Source organism: Aythya fuligula, chromosome 19, assembly GCF_009819795.1.
Source record: "Aythya fuligula isolate bAytFul2 chromosome 19, bAytFul2.pri, whole genome shotgun sequence".
Classification (NCBI taxonomy): domain Eukaryota; kingdom Metazoa; phylum Chordata; class Aves; order Anseriformes; family Anatidae; genus Aythya; species Aythya fuligula.
The window spans coordinates 8205651-8227483 of record NC_045577.1 but is presented as its reverse complement, the minus strand read 5'-3'; the positions used below and the strand labels follow the sequence as shown (position 1 = coordinate 8227483).

General features: G+C 55.6%; 2 protein-coding genes across 4 annotated transcripts in view; one reads left to right on the top strand and one right to left on the bottom strand.

Annotated features, from left to right (window-relative positions):
- The window catches only part of ASTN2 (astrotactin 2), a 315069-nt gene that overhangs the window by 104618 nt on the left and 188618 nt on the right, over positions 1-21833 (bottom strand). The window contains exons 13-15 of the mRNA XM_032200243.1: positions 14657-14781; positions 14409-14513; positions 12606-12785 (exon numbers count right to left, since the gene is read on the bottom strand). Of these exons, the coding sequence (XP_032056134.1) occupies positions 12606-12785; positions 14409-14513; positions 14657-14781 (410 nt within the window). The remainder of the gene's footprint in view (positions 1-12605; positions 12786-14408; positions 14514-14656; positions 14782-21833) is intronic.
- On the top strand, positions 1304-5025 carry TRIM32 (tripartite motif containing 32). Of its 3 annotated transcripts, none has more exons than XM_032200246.1 (2): positions 1304-1934; positions 2999-5025. In XM_032200246.1, the coding sequence occupies exon 2, from the start codon at positions 3066-3068 to the stop codon at positions 5010-5012; it is 1947 nt and encodes a 648-aa protein (XP_032056137.1). In that variant the 5' UTR covers positions 1304-1934; positions 2999-3065; the 3' UTR covers positions 5013-5025. The 3 variants fall into 3 exon arrangements, with proteins under 3 accessions (XP_032056137.1, XP_032056136.1, XP_032056135.1); XM_032200245.1 differs by having other exon boundaries at positions 1304-1946; XM_032200244.1 differs by having other exon boundaries at positions 1304-2131.

Here is a 21833-nt window from a genome sequence, read left to right as displayed (position 1 = left end):
CACAGAATGGCGTGTAATAAAATGGGGAAAAATAATTAAAAAATATATAAATATTTATTGACAGGAATCTCAGTGCAGAATGGTGTGTGAGAAAACTGGGGAAAACTGGGGAAAAAAAAGGATTTTTAACTTCTAATGACAGGCAGGAACCTCAATGAAGAGTATAGTGTAATAAAACTGTGGAAAAATGAATATATATATATATATATATATATATGTTTTTAACTATTCTCGACAGAAGCAGGCAGGGGCAGGCCGCGGACTCCAACTCCCAGCACGCCCCGCGGCTCGGCGCCCTGACGTCACGGCGGCGCGGCGGCGCGGGGCATGGCGGGGGAGCGGCGCGCGCGGCCCGGCAGCGGCGGGCAGGTAGGCGCGGGGGGGGCGGGGCCGGCGGGTAACGGGCCGGGCACGGGGCACTTCCGGGAGGGGGGGGGGGCGGCCCTGAGGGGAGGCCGCGCTGCGGGGCGGCTGCGGTGAGACGGGGCCGGGAGGGGACGATGGGGGGGGGCTGGGGGCAAAATGGGGGGCTGGGGGTAAAGGGGGGGGCTGGGGATAAAGGGGGGGGCTGATGGGAGCGGGTAGAGGTAGAACCGGAGGGGAAACCGGGAGCTGGGGGTGGAAATGGAGCCTGGGGATAGGGCCGGGAGCCGGTAACGAGGCTCCTGAGGGAGCTGGGGCCGGGCGATAAACCTGAAATGTGGGGATAAAGCTGGAACTGGTAAAAGGCAGAGCCTGTGGGCTATGGGGCTGGGTGGGCAGGGCATGGGGAGCCCGCTGTGCCCACAGCCTGTGCTGCATAACGGCTGTGGAGGCCACGAGAAGCTGTGGCAGGGCATCACAGAGCCACCAAGGCGGGGAAGGACCCCCAAGGAAATCTGCTGAATACAAGGAACGCAAACGTGAAGGCTGACCCGCTGCTCAGGCTGCCCCCAACGCCCTGCCCTGCAGCACAGGAGCTGCCCAGGAACTGCTCCAGGACCAGGAACATGCCCAGGACCCAGGGCACAGCTGGCTATGGGGTAACGCTGCAGCCAAAGGGGGATGTCAGAGCACTGAGATGTGTACTGGCATCCTGACACAAGGGGTTTACGTGTTAAAAGCACATCGTGCATGTCATCGTTCAAAAAACTGGACGTGAGGTAAACCTACACGAAATCCCCTCGCCATCTCACGCTGATGCCAGCACCTGTTCGGGAGGCAGCTTCTTACATAACTCGTGTTTTCAGATGTCAGCACTTGTGCCTCATCCTTCCCTATGCAAGTCTTTTGGCGTATTTTCAGGGAAAATAATAACGAACCTTGGAGCTTGTATTCCATTATTTAAAAAAAAATCACTTTAAAATACAGATCTTCGTCCCCCCAGAGGAATGTTCCTGATCTACATGGCAGTGCCCAAGCTTCTCCTTCCACAGCTGGGACATGGCTACGAATACAAGGGAAGCCTCTTCGGTGCCAGCACCCCGACTGCCACAGCTCCCCAGGTGCCACCCGTGTGACGTTCACCATGCCACCAGCCCAGGGAGCCGGGCATCAGATCCCAGCCTGGGACTTGCTGGGGATTGTGCCCCACCACAGAGTCAGTCCCTGAAATCTGGGCCTTAAACAACCGCGGACCCGATAAATTAAAATGATTTTTTTTTCCTCTGTACGAACATAAAGAACTTTTCCTCACTGCAGTTGTCTCCTTCCACTTGAGCAAACGCTGAGCTGAAACACACTGAACCTTTCTGTCTGAAATGCTCCCGAGGATGAAGCAGGCAAACACAGCAGGGAAGCGAGAGTGCTGCGTGCGTGCAGCCATTATTCAGAAAAAGCTGTCTGTTCACATCCCTCTGCGACCAGCTCTTCATTTTAAAGACTAACTACTTCCTTCTCCTCCTCTCCCTCTAAAGGAAATGTTTTCTCCCCGTTTCTTTTCAAGGCTAAGCAAGGTAATAGCAAAGGTATTGAAACCCAGTCTGCTGAATAATAACTTAATGATGCGAGCCCTGCTCTGTTCCCTCTGAATGGCTGGCTGCTTTAGCGAGACAGCTGCTGGGATCTGCTCCCTGCTGAGAGGGATGTGGGGCTGGAGAAACCTGGTTTGAAGCTGAATGGCAACCACGGCGCTGAAAAACGGAACCAAAACGTAAGAACGAGGGCAGTGCTACAGGAGCACGGCACGAGGAGAAATTACATACAATTAAGCTAAGCACGAGAACTCCCTGCGAACGCTTGCAGTCTGTATTACCAAGTGATTGGAGTTCTGTGAACTCCCTTCAGCTGCTTACCCCTGCTAGCACACCGCTGCCTGAGCTGTGTTTTGTCTGCGTGCTGAAGCAGGATGCAGCATGGCAGAGGCTAACGGGAGGCCCTGGTGTGAGGTCCTCCCCGTGCGTCCTCCCCGTGCGCGGTGATTCTCAGCGAGTGGAAGCTGACAAAATCATTCCTCCCAGCTTTACTTCCTGGCAGACGCACGAAACCTCGAACATTTGTTTTGGCTATCTAGAGGAGCAGATTAAAGCAACCACATTTATTTCATTTGTATCTGATGTCATATCTGAATGTAGGTCTCCAGAGGTGATACATTAATGGCCTAAAGCATCGCACCATCTGGTTCCTCTTTTGATGCGCAACATTTGAACGCTTGGTTTAATCTCCCCGGGTTTCGGAGTAAATTATGTAAACTCGCATGCTTGGCAGCGGGAGATGGGCACCATGAGGAGATGATTCAGTCATCAATATCTATTGGGCTTCCTTATTGCTGCCATTACACTTCTTTCAGTTCTACTTAGACATTTTGCAAGTGAATAATTCATTGCGCTAGACGCTGCAAGTTAGGTTTGGAATTTTCCCGCTCTGAGATTAGCTGTGATTAATCTGCCCTTTCCAAACGTGGGAAAACCAACTGGGTTTCTTATTTTCCAGGGCTGGGAGGTAAATCAGAAATAAATTGCATGTATGTGTAACTGCTGGTGAAGACATAAATCACGTTTCCTTTTTTCTTTCTTGACAGAATCGGAGCTCTTTGGAATAAATGTGAGTACCGGGCTTGGCACAGGCTAAAGGCGGCTTCGAAAGCCATGGCTTCTGCCCCTCATCTCAACTCGGATGCGCTCCGCGAGGTCCTGGAGTGCCCCATCTGCATGGAGTCCTTCACCGAGGAGCACCTGAGGCCCAAGCTCTTACACTGCGGGCACACCATCTGCAAGCAGTGCCTGGAGAAGCTGCTGGCTAACAGCATCAACGGCATACGCTGCCCCTTCTGCAGCAAAATCACCCGCATCACCAACTTGGCCCAGCTGACCGACAACCTGACGGTGCTGAAGATCATAGACACCGCGGGGCTGGGGGAGGTGGTGGGGCTGCTCATGTGCAAGGTCTGCGGGAGGAGGCTGCCCAGGCACTTCTGCAAGAGCTGTGGCTTGGTTCTGTGTGAGCCCTGCAAGGAGGCATCGCACGTGCCCCAAGGGCACAGCGTCATCGCCATCAAAGAGGCCGCTGAGGAGCGTAGGAGGGAATTTGGGACAAGGCTTGCCAGGCTTCGGGAGCTCATGGATGATCTGCAGAAAAGGAAAGCATCTCTGGAGGGTGTTTCGAGAGACCTGCAGTCTAGATACAAGGCAGTTCTGCAAGATTACAGCAAAGAAGAGCGCAAGATCCAGGAAGAACTTGCCAGGTCACGCAAGTTCTTCACCACCTCTTTATCTGAAGTGGAGAAGGTAAATAATCAGGTAATGGAGGAACAAGCTTATCTGCTGAACTTAGCAGAGGTGCAGATTCTGTCTCGCTGTGATTATTTCCTCGCCAAAATAAAGCAGGGAGATATAGCTCTGCTGGAGGAGGCGGCAGATGAGGAGGAGCCCGAGCTGACGAACAGTCTCCCGAGGGAGCTGACCCTGCAGGAGGTTGAGCTCCTGAAGGTGAGCCACGTGGGGCCGCTGCAGATCGGGCAGGTGGTGAAGAAACCCCGGACGGTGAACGTGGAGGAATCGCTGATGGAAACCGCATCCTCCTCCTCCTCCTCGGTGTCGTTCCGGGAGCCTGACCTGCAGGAGGAGGCCAGCTGCACGCCGCACGCCTCCCCAGCCAAGCCGAGGATGCCCGAAGCGGCCGCAAGCATCCAGCAGTGTCACTTCATCAAGAGGATGGGTTCCAAGGGCAGCCTGCCGGGGATGTTCAATCTGCCCGTCAGCCTCCACGTCACTCAGCAAGGGGAGGTGCTCGTGGCGGACCGAGGCAACTTCCGAATCCAGGTTTTCACCCGCAAGGGCTTCCTGAAGGAGATCCGCCGGAGCCCTAGCGGGATCGACAGCTTCGTGCTCAGCTTCCTCGGGGCAGACTTGCCCAATCTGACTCCCCTCTCGGTCACCATGAACTGCCACGGCCTGATCGGCGTGACCGACAGCTACGACAACTCGGTCAAGGTGTACACCATGGACGGCCACTGCGTGGCGTGCCACAGGAGCCAGCTGAGCAAGCCCTGGGGCATCGCGGCGCTGCCTTCCGGGCAGTTCGTGGTCACCGACGTGGAAGGGGGGAAGCTCTGGTGCTTCACCGTGGACCGCGGGGTGGGGGTGGTGAAGTACAGCTGCTTGTGCAGCGCGGTGCGCCCCAAGTTTGTCACCTGCGATGCCGAGGGGACCATCTACTTCACCCAGGGGCTGGGGCTGAACCTGGAGAACCGCCAGTACGAGCACCACCTGGAAGGGGGCTTCTCCATCGGCTCCGTCGGCCCCGACGGGCAGCTGGGACGCCAGATCAGCCACTTCTTCTCCGAGAATGAAGACTTCAGGTGCATCGCTGGGATGTGCGTGGATGCCAGGGGAGACCTGATCGTTGCCGACAGCAGCCGGAAAGAAATCCTGCATTTTCCCAAAGGAGGAGGCTACAATATCTTGATCCGCGAAGGACTCACCTGTCCTGTTGGCATTGCCATTACCCCCAAAGGGCAGCTGCTGGTGCTGGACTGCTGGGATCATTGCATTAAGATCTACAGTTACCACCTGAGGAGATATTCCACCCCTTAAAGCATCTCTGGAGGTAAAGCCCCTTCCGTTAGTGATTCTTCCAGCCTCCCTGCAACCTGACAGGAACCCGTTCAGGATGCCTGTGTGCCATAGCCCAGGGGATTTGGGCGTGGAGGCCGTCGTATTTTGTGTCTAGGAACAAAGTAGCTAATGTGGTGGTCTGCTTTTCTCTTTTTGAATCTGTACAACAAAAAAAAGGACAAGCACGAAGGAGAGGATCCTTCTGGACTCCCGGTTCCTCGCTCAGTAAGCAGTCACTCCGTAAACCCTCTCACCTCCTTAACGCCACATCCACTACAGCTTCAGCCACTGCGCCTCCCTTTGTGCCATAAACGCCGTCTGACTGCTCTAATCGCCTTCCTTACAGGACTGGGGAGGCAATCCTCTTCCCGCCGTGGTCTTTGCAAGGAACTCGGTAGCAGTTGTCTGGGCAACTGCTCGAGGAGGCAATTTCTGATGGCGGCACTGTATAAAGCAAAACAGCCCTGGGAAACTGCATGGCGATGGAGCTGGGCTTTCAGACCTGAGAGCCAGGCTTTTCTCTCTCCGTTTTTTCCTGTATTCGGGAGATCGCCCCCCTCGTGCCGTGTGTGAACCGTGTCTGTTCGATGTGAAGTGAGTACGGTGCAATCGTGGGAGGCCCAACGGAGCCAGAGGGCTGCCCTCTGATGGCAGCGGGGCTTTGACTGCTAGTAAGGACTGAGCTAGTTAGAAGGGGGGGAGGCAAGGGGGGTTGGAGGGGAAAAAAGAAGCCGGGGTAACGTCCTGTTGATACTGGGAGGTGTTCTGTTAATTGTATGGTGGGGAACTGTCTTGGGAAGGTAAGTCTGGTACCTTCGTTTGGGGGGAGGGAAGGGCTGGGAGCGGGTAATGAAGGTGCTGGGATGCCGGGGGCTCAGCTGCACCTCACCCTCTGCACTCCTCGCACCCAGCACTACGCTTCCACCCGCCTGCATTTCGCATCCCACAAAGGGGATGGGGGGATAGGGGATTGTTTCACTCTTATTTTATTTTTAATACTCAGAAGCACACCCGTTGCTGCATTGCCTTTCTCTCCTCGCGTAGCAAAACACTACATTCCTCAGCTTTTTTATGGCACCAGCAGGCACCGGAGTTCATGTTCATCACGGCTTTGGGCCAAATGAAGCACAAAACTGCAGCTGTGTGAACCAAGGCCCCCACAGTGCTACGCTCCTGGCTGATAAATGTGTACCTCAGTGTGGTGCTGCTCGCCTGGAATAGTTTATTGATGGAAAGACGCATTTAAATAGGACACAGTGGTAGCATGTTAATCTGCCACAGATAATAGTTACACTGCAGTGCGTTTATTTGTTGCCATCAACAACGTAGTTGCAAATTTGGGGGCACGGCAGACAGTATAAAAGCTGATTTTATGGTGGCTGCCAAACCACAGCAAATTGTTTGCTGCTTGTCCAACAACATGTATGCAACAGGTGATTTTTTTTAAGCTCCCAGAGACTTTTCCCCGGTGAAGCAGCAAAGCAAAACAGGCTGCGGAGCAGCAGCTGCAGTCAGTTGCTTTGCAGTTGCAGGGTTTCCAGAAGCAGCACTGGGAGCAGAACCCTTTTGGTAGGATTTTACATTTTTTTTCCTCTCTTTGCTGTGTTCGACCAGCAAAAAGCCAGCTGTGGGATGGAGGTGCCCCCTGACCACGGCAACAATTTTTTCCTGCTGAAATTTGCTGGAAAAAGCTTGTGGAGAAGGGGATAGGAGCTGAGGGTAGATGATGGAAGACACTAAAGGAGCTCAAGGGAATTTAATCCTCCCTTCCCTCCTGAGCTGCTCTGTGTATTTGCTGAGGCTATCAACATGCACACAACGATTTATATCCCCTGCTTCTCCTTTTGGGTGGGAGGGGGAAGTCTCCTATGGTATGTAACAGCAATTTGGGGAGCTGATCTCATCTTGCATGTATGTTTTTGGGAGATGACTACTATTACCGGGACCTTCTGCAGTTAATTACACTGTAACTCAAGGCATTTTTTTCCAGTATTATGGTAATGGCAGCTCCTCTCCTACTGATCTCTTTTAAACATCTCTCCTGTTTCCAAGAACTGCTCCAAGAAGGAAGCTACCTGAATAACTGAAGCAATATTATCTATGATAATTTGTACCTCTGTCGGTCTCTGTTCCAATGGAATTTTTTTTTTTTTTGCAATAAACATCACACTAAGCAAGAACGTTTCCTGGAGTGCTTAAAGCGACGGCAAAGCTGGTCCAGTAAACGGGCTGAGCAGCTGGGTACCCCAGTCTGTTCCTGGTTACACAGCTCAAACAGAACCTGTCTGCTTCTCACGGAGAGATTTGGGAAAAAATATCCCTGCTCTGCATCGCTGGGAGCAGGCACAGCGCGAGGTGCCTGGGTGGGCTTTGTCTGCAGCTCTTTTTCTTGTCTGGGGTTTCAGGCAGAAAAGTGAAAAAGAAAACCCGGTGTCCTCGGCCCAGGGTATGCCCTTCCCCTGACAAAGCTCGACAGTGACAGTGAGGTGATGCTGTGGAGCTGTTTCTTGCCGCGGTGCCCCCACGCGATGTTGTGATCGTCTGCCAAATGAGACGAAGCGCAGTAATTAAGGAGTGTGATGAAACAGCTCGCCTTCTGCTCCTTACCTGGAGAAAGGACTTGTCTGCTTCTACGTCTGTGTTTGATTTTTAAAGGTTGTGTAATAAAGGAAAAATTGATCCAATTAAAAGTGCATTGCGAACGGCTCATTTTGTTATTAAAAACACTTCATCTCCTCCCTTTGGCGGCAGATTGTTTTTCATGGCCGCTGGGAATGAGACTCGCTAACAACAGCTACGAGCCCCCTGTTCCGCTGGCAGGCTGCGAGGGAGAAATCGGATCTCTTCGGCAGCTCTAAGGTAACTTCAGCCCACACCTCCCTGCCCACCTCCTAACCAGATGCTGGGCTTTCCTACACCCACCCGCAGCGATGCTCCCGCAGGGCCAGGACCTTGTATTTAGCCGCTACCTGCCGTTTCCAGGAACACGCGTGTTGTGGCCGCCTGGCTGCGGGCTGCGCTCGGGTTTGCCATCACCCCACTCGCCCCTGGCTCATTTTGGTGCTTTCTGCCCCTGTTTCGCACCTTCCTGGTTTTCCAAGGCCCCAGCACACAAGAGCTCGCCCCTCACCCTTCTGCCTGGCACCGTTTGCTGCGCTGGGTGAAGGCTTTTATGAGTCCTGCTCATCTCAGCTGATAGGAAGCAGCTCTTTAAGCAGCGACGAGCTGCCAGTTTATCAAACCTATACAAACCCTGCAGAACGACTGCTGTGCCGGTGCTGCCAGGCACAGGCTGACGTTTTACGAGGAGTTATGATTTCTTGGGCAGAGGCAAACTAAGTTGCAAACATTTGTTCCGGGCAGCAGCTGACAGCCACGGGTTCGAAAGGGACGAGGGGGAGAGAGTGTTTCTTAATCAAAGGGGGCAGAGCCACAGAAGTAAAAATAAAGCCAGATGCTTTCGGTCTTTTTCTATTGTATAGTTTAAGTGATTTTTCTGGGTCATTACTCAATGTGAGGATTTAAAGTTATTTCATTTTGCACAACTAATTACTCTACTTGCCTGGCAATTCTGGATTACAATGAGCAGTGCATAAGGTCATTTAGCAGACTGAGTCACAGCACATATTTTAGTCTAAACTAAATTTCACGGCAACTAGCTAAATTGTTTTTTTTTTTTTTCTTTCCTTCTCTGAACAAAATGTCAAAATCGGAGGTTTTGAAATAAATATAAGGATATAAACCACCAGCAGTGAGAGCGTTACAAAGGTAATAGAGCGGTGGTTATAGGAGCAGAGCTGAAGGAGAGGGAAGTTCCCTACGTGTTCCTTCAGACAGGCAGGTATGAGGGAAAGCTGTTAGCTCCTCTAACAGAGGCAGAGCTTGCCCTAGCGCTTCCTTCATGTCTAGGAATTTGAATCTAAAGGTTCCCATGGACTGGTTCCTTCTTAATTGTCCTATGGCAACGCCAGACCTGATGGGAGAGGAATTAGACCTTGGAGGACAGAAGGGATCCACAGACCCTACTCTGAAGACTATGGGCTGCCCTTTCAGCAGACCTCTAGGCTGCATCCTGTGGCTTATATTTTATGAAGATCTTTATATAATTGCCTGGTTCACAAAAAAAGCAAGAAAACTGCAACCTCTGAAAGGTGAACACAACCAATGGCACACGATCCAAGAGAAGGTAAGTGAGTAATGCTTGGACGGATGATCCGAAAGCCTTTGTGACCGTGGTGGGACCTGCCAGAGCACAGCCTCGCCGTGGACTATTGTAATAAAAGATCAGCTCCTGAGAGTGAACATCTTTCAGACCTGCCTCAGCCACTTCCAAAGTCCAGCATGCTGAGTGCCCAGCGGGGCCAGGGAGCCCCAGCCAAGGACACTCGAGAGATTTGCTGTTTGTAGGACACGCGGGAAGAGGAGTTCATGCACCAGGGACCTAAAGCACTGCAGCAACGCCAGAATTTGGTACCAAGAACCTCTGCACCTCCACCTGTGCCCTGCACATCCCGAGCACGAGGAAAGCCCTCCCTGCTCCTCCAGCCCCTCTCCCAGCCCCTTGGTGGTCCCGGCAATGATCCACGGGCACGGTGTTTCTTCTCCCAGCTCTTCCCAGCTGGAGAACAGGAGTCCCCCACGCTGAGGCTCTGCCAGGCGTCACGGCGCGAAGGGAAAGGGCTGTCACTTAAATGCTTGACAAGACGAGACCCTCCGCGTTGCTGCTGATAACATCTCCATTTTCTCTAAGTGCCAGAGCACTTACAGGCGTTTGTTCTGCATTTTGTGGAGCGCAGTGGGAGCGAGCTGGAACAGCGCTGGGAGAATCCCACCGGGGCTGTCAGCAGTTGCTGTAGAGCCGCCTTTCCCTTTCCCAGCCAAGCTCTCCTCATCCAGCCAGAGCCAGGGGCCAGGGGGCCAACACATCCCTGCTGGTGGATGAAACACCCCTGGCAGCTTTATTTGCTGGTGGAGGGATCCCTCTCTCTTCTCCTGTGCGTTTCGGGACAGTGTCTCTGCAGTGCAGATCCCAGCCTCCTTTGTGTGATGCAGCACCACCCAGTGCAACCCCATCCCAGGCAGTCCCAGCCCGGTCTTAAATGCAACGGGAGGTGGCCTGGGCTGTTACGTTGGCCCCAGCTGCCAAATTAAGATGTTCACACAATTGCTGGGCACTTAATGAAGTGCTGTTGGTGTGAAATGCTGCCTTTGGTGGTGGAGGAAACTGAGGCGGGTTCCCATGGCACAGATCGATGGCCAGGTTGGTCTCAAGGTCCCCCACCTGGAGGCCCCTCTGAGTTAAAGTGTGGCTTGGCTGCACAGAGCCTGAGCAAGTGGGAGCTAAAAATGGGATTTTAATCATTCTGCATGAAATAAAATTTGGGTTCAGGTTGGTTTGCTCACTCAGTTCCTCAGGGGAGCCTGGGGAAGCGTCCGTGTGTGCTCGGGAAGGGGCGCAGCGTGGGCACCCAGCAGCTGCGTCGCGTGGGCAGCAGGACGGCCTCCCTGCCTCTCGTTTGTAGGATTTGTTCCTGCACACCCTGGGGACTGGGGCAGGTGGCTCTGTCACCACCTGCAGCTCCTGCCTCCCAACAATCCCCATAAATCGTCCTGCTGGCTCTGCCCTTCCTGTCCCCAGAGCTGGGCTGCTGATGGGGAGGGTTGCTCCTGTCCCTGGCACCAGCTCTGCCCCCCAGCGCAGTGCAGCCAGCAGAACGGCTCAATTTGCATTTCTACAGCCAGAGCCACTTCAGCAGGCTCACCCCAAAGGGGGAACAAACTTTCCAGCAGCCCCCACGGGAGCCTACATCACTTTCTCCTCCGTTTGGCTGCGGACACTGATGCGCAGGCACCGACCCACATCACTGGCTGCCCTGAGAGCCGCAGAGTTGATTAAAATGTTAAAATAATTCTGCATGATGCTGCGAACATGCTCATCTCCCCCTCTCCTGGTCTGCTTTGCTCACTAACAAACCGTGGTTATCCTGGCCCTGCTGCTGTGTTTATTGGGGATGATGCATGCGTGCGCTCGGAGCGCTTCTGGAAGGAGCCGCGGGGAGCCTGCCGGGCCAGAGCTGTTTCCAAGTCGAGAAGGCATCCGGAGCTGCCTAGCTGGGGCTATTTGTTCAGAGCCTCCTTATGTCACTGCTAAAATGAGGGTAAATCAGCAGAGATGCTGGGAATAAAATCTGTCTATCATAAACGCAAGCTCTGCCTCTTCACGGTGGTTTCTCCAGGAGAAAGCCCCGGGCTCCCCGTGGTGCCCTCCTCTACCCACAGAGCCGGCCTCCCTGGCAGCCACAAGAGCCCTGAGCATCCTCAACCTGTTTCCAGGAGCATGTTCGGGCCACCAGAGAGCTCATTACAGTTCTGGTTCCTCAGCAGCACCAACCAACCCACTTCAACCTCACCAAGCCTGCCGGCTGCCAAACCCCATCTAGGACGGAGCCACGCACCAAGAAGAGGGAGGGAGCCAGCACCCAGCACCCAAATAACACAGCACAGCCAAAAAATGAAATGCTGATGGGCAGGTGTGATGCACAAAATCCCCGTGGGACCTCAGGGATCCAGGAGCCTCACCAGAGCCAGTGACCCGGCTGTGGGGGCTGAGGAACTGGGGACATCCTGCAGCAGGGCCGGGTGGCAGCACCGGTCACTGCGTGGCCCCGGCACCACGGAGCAGCGGCGATGCCGGAGGATGTGGGTGCAGAACGGGGGGGCCCTCATCGATCCCGTCACCCCTGGGGTTGGACCGGGAGCTGCTCCAGGCCTGCACCTCATGGCCACAACCACAAAGGGCTGGCAGGAGCGTGGTGTCTGAGCACCTCGTAACACTGCGCGTACGCACACAGCTCACCTCCGCACCGCTTCCTCCTGCTAAACAGGGGCAGCACTGTGGCAAACTTCAATTATCACAACTTAAAACCCAGACAAATGAATATGGGGTGTTACAAACATGCCTACAGGAATAGCTGTGCTGGGAAGACGGAGGCAAAGGGGAAGGGGCAGCGGGGGCTGGTGGGCACCTGGGCCAACGCAGTGGAGGAGCCACTGTCAGCAGCGCACACAGAACGGGATGGAAGCACCTTCATGGCCTCCTGAGCCCTGCAACGTGCCCTAACCCCGCCAGAAACACCACAGACATCTCCAAGAGAAAGATGTCGGGCCAAGGGAATATCCCGAGCTCCCCGGAGGAGGGAGATGAATTGGCAAATGGAAGGTGACGGCGATAAGGGAGTTTTTATAAACATAACCTAATTGTATTACTTCAAAGTCCTGAAGTTTATTGCCCTGTTTAATGATGTGTCTCGTTATTTATAGTGTAGCACAATGAGGCTGCTATTGATTTAATACACTTCCTTAAAGACCGTCATTGTCACAAGCAATAAAACGAAGCCATTCTGCGACAGCTCAATTACGTCCCATCTCCATAAACCCACCCGGAGCACCCCGGGCTCGGGGCACGGTGGCGGGGCTGGGAACCAGACGGCGAGGGAAGGGAGAAGGAATAGGGGCTGACCGACGGAAAATAGGAATAAAAAGGACCGGCATTTAGGGCTCTGCCCTCCTCACCTTTCTGGTACTGGAGCCAGAGCTGCTGCTGCACCTTCTTGCTGGGGAAGTGGATGGTGCAGCTGAACTCGGAGCCGTACAGCGCCTCCGCGATGTAGTGCGAGCCGAACTGCTGGATGAAGGAGAGCAGCTCCTCCCGGCTGCTGTCCTTGGTCAGGATCTTCAGGATGTTTGCGAAGCCTGTGGGAGCGAAGCAAACTGTGGGCGGGTGGGCCAGGCAGGGCAGGCAGCCCCGGGGGATGCACAGACCCCTGCGGGGGCGCAAAGCATGGTTCCCCCCCTCGCCCCTGCGCTTTGCCTCTGCTCTTGCAATCCACAACCTGCTGCTTACTCTGGGCTGTGGCTCTGCCATCCCTCAGCAATTCCTCTCCCTGAGAGATTTCTCAAGCAAATTTCCAAGGATGTGCACGTGAACGCATGTACACACACATGCATGGACCCTCCACGTGCCCAGGCCATCCTGCAGGAAGCGGGCACGTTGGGTGGTGCTGTCCCCACAGGACATTGCTTTTCAGCAACCACAGCCAGCAATGCCTTGGTGCAAGGACGAATTGATTCCAGGTGGCACTGCAGCCCATCCCCTGCATAAATACCCCGCACAACCCCTGGCTGTGGTTACAAAAGCTGGGGACAGCCCAGGGGGACCCATGGGGCCAGGCTCTGGCTGCTCTGCACCAAGGCAGGTGGGGCGATGCCTCGAGCAGCGTCCTGCAGAGCCCATGTAGGTGGCTGGGGCTGCTGTGAGGGATGGTGCCGTGCACCCTCACTATGTATGGGGAGCACAAACCACAGAGGTACCACGCCGTGACGCCGGCTGGAGCAGGGCAATATCATCACTTTGCTTCATTGGCGACACTGAAAACACACTGCAAGGAAATATGTCCCAGCCGTCACCCAAATGGGGTCATCTGCCTGCCTGGCCGGCTGGCTGATCGAAGGAGAAGGTTGGTGGAAGGAAAAAGCTGGAGGAATTCATTTGGGGCTGACTCCAAAGATTTTGTTCAGCTCCAAGCAGGTTGCTTCGTTCTGGGGCTGTTCACTGCTCAATCTTTTTCTATTTTTTTTTTCCCTTTAAAAATAGGTTGATTTTTAAATAAGAAATGCTGTTTTGAAATGAAAAGGCAAAACATTCCAGGTCACAACAAAACATTTCAGTGTTCCTCTACCAAAATGGGTAGTTATAAAAATGTGAAAGTGAAATGTTTTGGCGTTTGCAGGATCATCCCACCTGCCCCCTCTTCACCTGACACTGCCTGCATTATATGACCTGCCTCTACAGCTTGGGTCCTTTCGAAACCGCATTTTTCACTTATTATTTTTTTTGTTTTTCACACACACATGCATCCATGCACACTGTGCATCACGCGAATCCCTCCTGTTGTGCTGCTCACCAGCTTGTCCTGGCTCTGACTCCAGCCTCTGCCCAGCCACGGGGCACTGCTCCCTGCCTCAGTTCCCCCCTGTAATCAGGAGCTCGTGCAAGCACTGAAACCTGCTGCCCCATCCCCATCCCTGGAGGTATTTAAGAGACACGTGGACGTGGCACTAAGGGATGTGGGTTAGTGACGGGACTCGGTGGGTCAGGCTGATGACTCAGTGATCGTGAAGGTTTTTTCCAGTGCCAATGATTCTGTATTTCTGAATCTCTCCGCCTGCCTCTGCAGCAGCACTGGGAGCATTAGTTACTGCCTGAGCAGAGCTTGGAGATGGAAACCACTCGTGAGGTGATTTGCATGAGAAACCCGTGCAGACGTGCCCTCTCCATGCTGGCAGAAACCCCCCAGCGTGGCAGGCAGCCCTCACCTGCAGAGAGGGTGATGGAGCTGAGCTTCACCCGGTACAGGTTGCTCCGGACACGCCAGTGCTGCACCATGGGGTAGCCCATGGCCTCGTCGTACTTGATGTCTCCTGCAAAGGAACAGCCGGCGTTCAGACTCTCTATTTTTGGCTATTTTGCCCGCCCGGGGCAGGCTCGCACAGCCCACGTGCAATTTCTGCAGGCAGGATTGGTGCCGCGAGGTCTCCCGAGATGCACCCAGGGGTGCCCGTACCGGTGAGGAGCTGGAGGTCGGGCAGGGGCTCGGACAGGACGCCGCGGCACTGCTCCTCCACGGGCAGCGGGATGACCAGGAGGCCGTCGGCCAGCTGCGGGAAGTCCTTGATGAAGTTGTTCTCCCTGCAGAGACAAAAACACAACTGCAAAGCACGGATGCGGGCTGAGGCTGGGCGGCGGGGCTGAGCTGCGCCGGGGCCAGGCGGGGACGTCTCCAGGTGGGTTCCTGGGAGCAGACCTGGCGGGGGATGCGTTGTTTTTTTTTTCTCTGTCCCATCTTCAAGCAGCCTGGGTGATGCTTAATGAGCTCCCCGGGGCTGCGGCTCTGTTGTCTCTCTGCTTTCCAGCAGAAACGCCGCCAGCCTGGGGACCCGTCTGCTGCTTCTGGCCTGGATTTTCAAAGCGTGCCACGGGAGGGCTGGCAGGCATCATCGAGGGGAGAGAGAAAAGCATCCTCCAGCCCTCATTTGCCCGCTTCCCACCACGTGCAGCTTCTTGCCAGGCTGGGGACATCACCAAGGAGTGCCATGGGCACGGCTCTGCCCCGGGGTGAGCGGGGAGAAAAATGCACACTTACAGCCAGGCACCAGGAAAAGCTGAAGCGTGCAGCTCCTGCTGCAATTTCACCACGCGTGTGGGATCTTTTCTAACCTTGGCAGGTATAACATTGTATAATAGGCCCCTAATGAATTGTTTCTAGAACAACGATGCCGGAGAAATTATTTGAAGCAGTGAGCAGACGAGGCTGGGAGACAAACCTCCCCCGGCAAGCAAAACGCCCCACGCCTGCGCAGTGAGCACGAAGGGGGGTGTTAAATATTGATCCCGGAGCCAAAATATAGGCCAGGAGGCTGCGCATCCTCCTGGAGCCACGACAAAAGGGTTTCTGAGCCGAAAAGGGGAGGTTCCTGCAAAACCAGGTCAGCCCTGGGAGCTGGGGAGGCTGCAGCCCTCAGGCTGGCATCGCCTGACCCCGCTGCATTTCCCCAAGCTGATTTCCCCCGACCAGCTCTGAATTTTGCCCCCAACTGCTCCATTTTCCCCCAGTCCTGTAGCTTGCCCCCACCAGCCCCATTTTACCCCCTCCCACTGCTTGTCCCCACGCAGCCAGAAATGCTCCATCGTCCCAGGACCACCTCGTGAGCGGGGACACGACCACCTCCAAGGGTGCCAGCAGGATGAGGTGTAAGGATGGCGGGGGGAGAGCAGGGGGGAGCAGCTCCCTGCAGCCAGCCCCGGGGATGCTCCCTGCGCCGCGTCTCAAAGCCTCCGGCACCTGACAGCATCTCAGGAGCTTCGCTTTAGACTCTGCCAGAGAAAAAGTGTTTTATTTGTCTGCGGGGAAAATCCTCTCGCTCACGCAGCGGCTCACAAATCTCCCATTGATCACGGGCGGGATCCCCAGCGGCGGGGCGGTGATTTGCTGTTCTAAGCCTTTTGCTGGCTTAGCAAGGCAAATGGGGGGCTGCAATTACTGCCAGCCCGCAGCCCGGGGCTGGCTGGGTGCTTGTGGGCTGCAACGGCAGGGAAATCATCAGGGAACACGGGAAGGAGCCCGTGGGCACGTCGGCGTCTCCGCTGCTTTGCCCGAGCGCTACCAGGCAAGGCAAGGTGCGAAATGCAGGATGTGGCTCACCCGGCACCGACCCCCGCTGCCACCCCGGGGCATGGGGACCATCACGATGGGACAGGGGCCAGCCCCGTGCCCTGCACTGGGAGATGAGAGCACCAGGGGAGGGCCCAGGACGGGGTGCATGGTGAGGATGGGGATACTGGGTCCCCATCATCAAGTCCCTCAAGTGAGGGGGACTGTGCGCACAGACACCTGCAGCGGTGCCAGAAGCAGGAGCAGTGCAATGGCACGGGTTTGTTCCCAAGCCCTTTTTGCATTTCCTCCCTCCCCTCTGCCAGACCCACACCTCTTGGGGAGCAGCTCAGCACCGTTCCCCTCCCACCACATGCATCCTGCTCTGTGCCACCCCATGAGCACACCCCGGGGCTGACCACCAATGCGTGGGCACCAGCGTCACCGAGCTGCTGGGATGGAGCCTCCTGACAAACCTGCACTGTGCCGGGGAAGGCTGAGAGCAGGGACACCAAAATCACTGCTCCCAGCCACGGCGTGCCGGGCAGTGTGCTGTGAACCCGCAGCCGGCAGAGGGCTGCAGCTCCTCTTCCTCCTCTCCTTATTAATAACCCTGCGGCTCAGCACCGGTCACCATCAACGCACAAAAAAAAAAGAATTTCTGCCAGGCTTTTGCAGGAGGCACCTTGTGGTTCCTACCAGCCGTGGGGCCGAGTTTATAACGGTGGGATCAGGGGAAGAAACAGCAAACTTCCAGCAGCTGATAGCCCTGCAACATCCTCCCCTGCTTTTTTCCCTGCCCTCCAGCACCCCCCTGCCTCTCACGCAGCTGGCAGCCAGCCGCTACCCCCAGGCGATGCCCGCTGAGTTAACTCCCGCTTCCCAGCACACCCAGAGAGATCTACAAGGCTCTCGGGGTGCTTTACAGACACTGAGTCATTGCAGAGGGAAATGTTTCTCCCTCCTTTCCCCAGTCCCCCCCCTCCCAGTATCCAGACCAGCATACTTCCCACCTCGGGGAAATAAATGCCAGCGGAATGGGTCTCGCTGCTGACAAATACCAGAGGGTCAGCAGAGCTCCAGCAGCAAAAGCTCACCTTGCCCACGTCCTCCTGCCCTTTAGAAACTTGATACAAGCAGTAGAGATTCCGGGGGACTTCTGACCTTAAATACCACCCCAAGGTCACGCAATAAATCCACAGAGAGGCAGAGCATGGCCTCTGTCCCCGCAGCGCTGCCACTGCATCACACAACGGGTGGGGAACCTCCAGAAGGAGCGGTGGCATCCCATGGGGTCCAGGAGCAGAAGGTGCCCTGGTGCTGACACAGATATTTGGGAGCATCCAGAGCACCCTGGGTATCCTGGATGGGGCCACGGCCACCAGGTCCCGCAGCAGCCACGTGAAAGCCAGGGACCAGCTTCTGCCTCCGCCCGCAGCTGGCAGCAGATGCTCACAACGCATCACGGCAGCCGGGCAAATATATTCATGAAGGGGTAAAAAAAAAATAAAAAATGACCCCGCAAGTGATTAGCTGATGCCCTGAAGCGTGAGATTTAATTACCCTTATCTGAGCCGGCACAGCTACAAATGTTAATCACATTATCATCCAGGGTGGTTATGTTCAGCAAAGTGACTACGCGAGGATTGCGCTTTCTGCAGAGCTCTGCTATGTAAGCCAGCCAGGACGCCTTCCCCAGCAAGAATAATTTATTAATCTTGCTTCTTTCTGACCCGCAGTGGCTTGGGGACAATGGATCTGAGGTTGCTTAATGCCAGCTTTTGACCCAAATTCCCTTCAGCGAAGTTTTTCTGTTGGGGTGGCTGTAAGTTCACAAGAGCCCAGCTTGCGGTGGGGATGTTCAGAAATAGCTCCTTCTTTTTCACTTGAATTTGCAAAAAATATCAGCTCGAGTCACTGGGAGACAGAAACGAGGGTGTCCTGTTTCCACAGCCACTTTGGGAAGAGCAAGCACGCCGCAGATGTCCCCACATGTCTCCCTGACCTCAGCCACGGGTGAATGAGGGCTGAACATGAACCTTGCCAAGTAGCCAAATTTACTCCAAATGCCATTAGCGCGAGCAATTTCCCCTGCTGCGTGATGAGGAGGGATGCAGAGGAGACTGAGGAGGTTTTGCCAGGCCCTGGGGTCCCCTCCAGCTCCCAGACTTTTGGTGCTCCCCATGGATTGCAGCAGTGCATGGCTGGATGGGGCTGGGGACAGACTTGGGGGAGCGAGGACAGACCCGTGGGGTGGCACAGCACGGCCACAGCCATTGTCCCCAGCCCTCCATCGGCTGCTCGGTGCTGGCACCGTGGAGAAGACCTGTCCCTGTGCTGCCATCCCTCCCTGCCACATCCCCAGTGTTCACCACTCCAGCAGTAAACAGCCTGACACTAATCACCAGCTGCTTCACCCCTCGGATCGGGGAGAATTAGCATTTAAATTGAGGTGTTTCGGGGAGGTAAATCACTGGAGCGCTGGGGCTGCAGAGCATCCTCGGTGACGGTGGGCACGCACCGTGCTCCGCATCCTAGGGCACGATGTCCTGCACGTGCCGTGCACTTGGGGCTCAGCACCGTGCCCTGCCTTGCAGCGTGCCCTCGGACTGAGCCCCCAAACCTGCCCTGAAATCCTCTGGGGATGGAGACTGGCAGGGACTGAGGGTGGGCACGTGGGGACCTGGACACAGCACGATGATGGTGACAGCCAGCAAATGAAATCTCGACATGGACTTCAAGACCTGAATGCATCCTCTGCTGAAGCTGTTTCTCGAGGAAACACGCAGGAATCTGCTGGGGAAGGGAGCTGGGGGAGTAGCAAGCGATGGGACAGGAGATCTCCCTCTGCATCACGGCAAGCCTGGGCATGGCAGGTGGGGGTGATGTGCTGCTGCAAGAGGTTTGCCAACAGCACGTGGTCTGACCAGCAGAAACAACAAAGCTGAAGATGCAAAATTGGCCAGACACTCACATTACCCTCAGCTCCAGGGGAAAAGCAAGAAGCAGCCACCCAGTGCCTGTCCCCATGCCTGGGAGGCACAGGAGGAGCACGTCCAGCAAGCAGCCAAGCTCCCCAGCTCTGCCCCTGCACCCAGCAGCAGCTCCGCTTCCAAAACTGCAAATCCCCCGTGCACAGCCCCAGCACCCACCTCCTCACACCCGCCTCGTGATCCCCCTCTCCACCCACCCTCCCCGTTCCCTTCTCTCCCCATTATGCAGCTGTTTATTTCTTCCACCAAACCGCCTCTCCTGTGGGGGAGATCCTGCGGTAGGCTGTGGATCTTTCTACCTCTGGAGTGCCTGTTGGGAGCGAGCTGAAACAGAGAGCGGAGTGGAAACAAATTCGGAAAGTTGCGGTTCCCACAGCAACGCCTCGTGCCTATGGAGCAGGCAGGGCTCAGGTACACAAAGCTGGATTTATGCCTTCATTATGGAGTCAGGGCTGCAAGAGGAGTTCCATGCAAAAGCTCTGATTTTTTTCACAACTTTGCAAATATACAGATTATTCCCTTTGGGACTGAAATTTCCGATGCTTCACCTATGCTCAGAGGTGGTTTCCTGCATGAGGTTTCAAGAAAAGTCCAAGAAAAAAAAGAAAAGAAGTGTGTTAGTGAGAAGGTGGAGATGAAAAGTGGGCTCATCTCTGGCTGGAGAAAGGGAAGAGAGCAGAGACTGAGCCTCGCTTGCCTGCTCCTCTGCCCAGCAGCAGCTCCACCGCTGCCTGCAGACAGTGCCAGGGCTCAGCCGCATCGGTTCCGTGCCACCCTTACTTTACGGGAAGGTCCTGGAGATGTCCCACAACCAGTGTGGCTAACGAGGCATCAGCCCGTTTGCCAAGGGCTGGAGCTGCTTCGTGCCTGCCAGGAGGATCCGCGTCTTGCTCCGTGTCGCTGCTGCTCGAGGTGCCTTCCCCGTTAGATCAGCATCACCGACAGCCAGCGGGGCTGCTTGGAAAATCCCAGTCTTGTAACAAGCTGGGTGGGAAGGTGCCCTGCAGACAGACAGATGGACATCCCGGGGCAGCTCCTGGAGCCCCCGTGGAGCGAGCCAGGATGGGTTTTTGTGTCTGAGCAGCTCCGAGCGGGGCCGGGCTCCTCTCTGCACCATGAGCTGGGCGCCCAGCCGAGCCAAGGCTGCGGGTCCCCTCCCTGGCTGGCTCTGGGTGCTGTTTGCAAGCATTTCCAGAGCGTTGCTCAAGCAGCTCCATGCCTGCCAGTTCCATTAGGCTTATTTGTAATGAGGCAACAAATAACAGAACTCCCACTGCCTTCAGAGGAGCCAGGGCTGCACACTGGGGCTTCCCACGGAACCGGCACGAGGCTGGTGCCCGGTGTGCGGCCGATTCCTGCGGGATTTGGGCACAGCTGCCAGAAAAAGCCACCCAAAGCCCGTGGCCTCTATGCACACCCCCCGCAGCCCCTTGCCCAGCAGCTCTGCCAGGCAGCCCCACACTCCTACAGCCTGCCGGGAAGCACAAGCACTGCCTTTCAAACAGCATTCGCCTTCCCGACGTAGACACAGACCCAGCGCTGTGCCCAGCACTGCCATCCGTTCTCTTAACAATTGGGGAAGTTGAGCGTTTTTTTTTTTCTCCTAAGCGTCATCATTAACCTTTAAGATGGAGATAAGGCGTCGGAGTTTGGAAAGGACTCAGAGGAGACCCTGGAAGCAAGCCAAGAGCAGTGCCGAGGCTGGGCAGCACATCATATCTCCTCGGCTCTTCCTTCGCCCTAGGGTGATTCGGCCGGCTCTCGACTACCACCGCGGTATTACAAACTCTAATGAGGTTTGGAAAATAAGAAACCCACTGCGGCGTGGGAGAAACTAATAGAAATTGTTTCGTCTTCTCTCTATTAGTCATTAGAAGCAGAGGAAAAACAGCCACAGGCGGTGGCAGGGCTGTAATATCCCCGCACATTTCATATGCTGGCACGCTGACAGAGGCATTTCAACGCCGCTAATGCGCCCGCATCCCCTCCACGCGGCGCCCACCGTGTGCCAGCGCAGGTTCCAGCTGTGCCAGCCTCCACGTGTGGGGCTGGGCCGTGCCACGGGGGTCCCATGGGTGCCCCATCCCCGTGGGGTGCCCCATCAGAGCCTGGGGGTCTCCGGTGATGCTGGGGGAAGGTGAGGGCAGCCCCCGGGCAGCGCAGGGTGCAGGGCGCAGCCGTAAGCGACATCTCCCCTGCTCTGCCAGGCAGCCCAGACCATATGGTTAATTAGCTGAAATTTGCTGCCACATCTGCAAAGGGAGGTTGCTGCGTGTGAAGTTAATTATGGAAGCCACGAAACGCCGCGTGTGCCGCGCTGGGGCGGGGTGAGGGCACCTGCAGCCACCTTAACCCCCCTCGTCCTCCCAGGAGAAGGCAGGCGGTGAGAATGAAGCATCAGGAGCATCTTTCGCTTTGCTTCCCCTCCTCCCAGCTCCCTGCAGAGCTGTGTGCCACTGCTCTCGGCTGCGGGGCCGCCTAATGACAAGTGACAGAGCCATCACACCTTCCAGATGTTCGCCTACTGCCCTCTGGCACAGCTGCAGCTGGCGAGCGGTGCCCGAGAGCCGGGGCAGCGGCACGGAGCCTCCGCTTGC

Excerpts from the sequence above, each read along its gene's own strand:
- TRIM32 (XM_032200244.1), top strand. The coding sequence starts at position 2,097 with ATGGCAACCACGGCGCTGAAAAACGGAACCAAAAC. Across the intron at positions 2,132-2,998 it reads CTGAAAAACGGAACCAAAAC|AATCGGAGCTCTTTGGAATA; the intron begins GTAAGAACGAGG and ends CTTTCTTGACAG.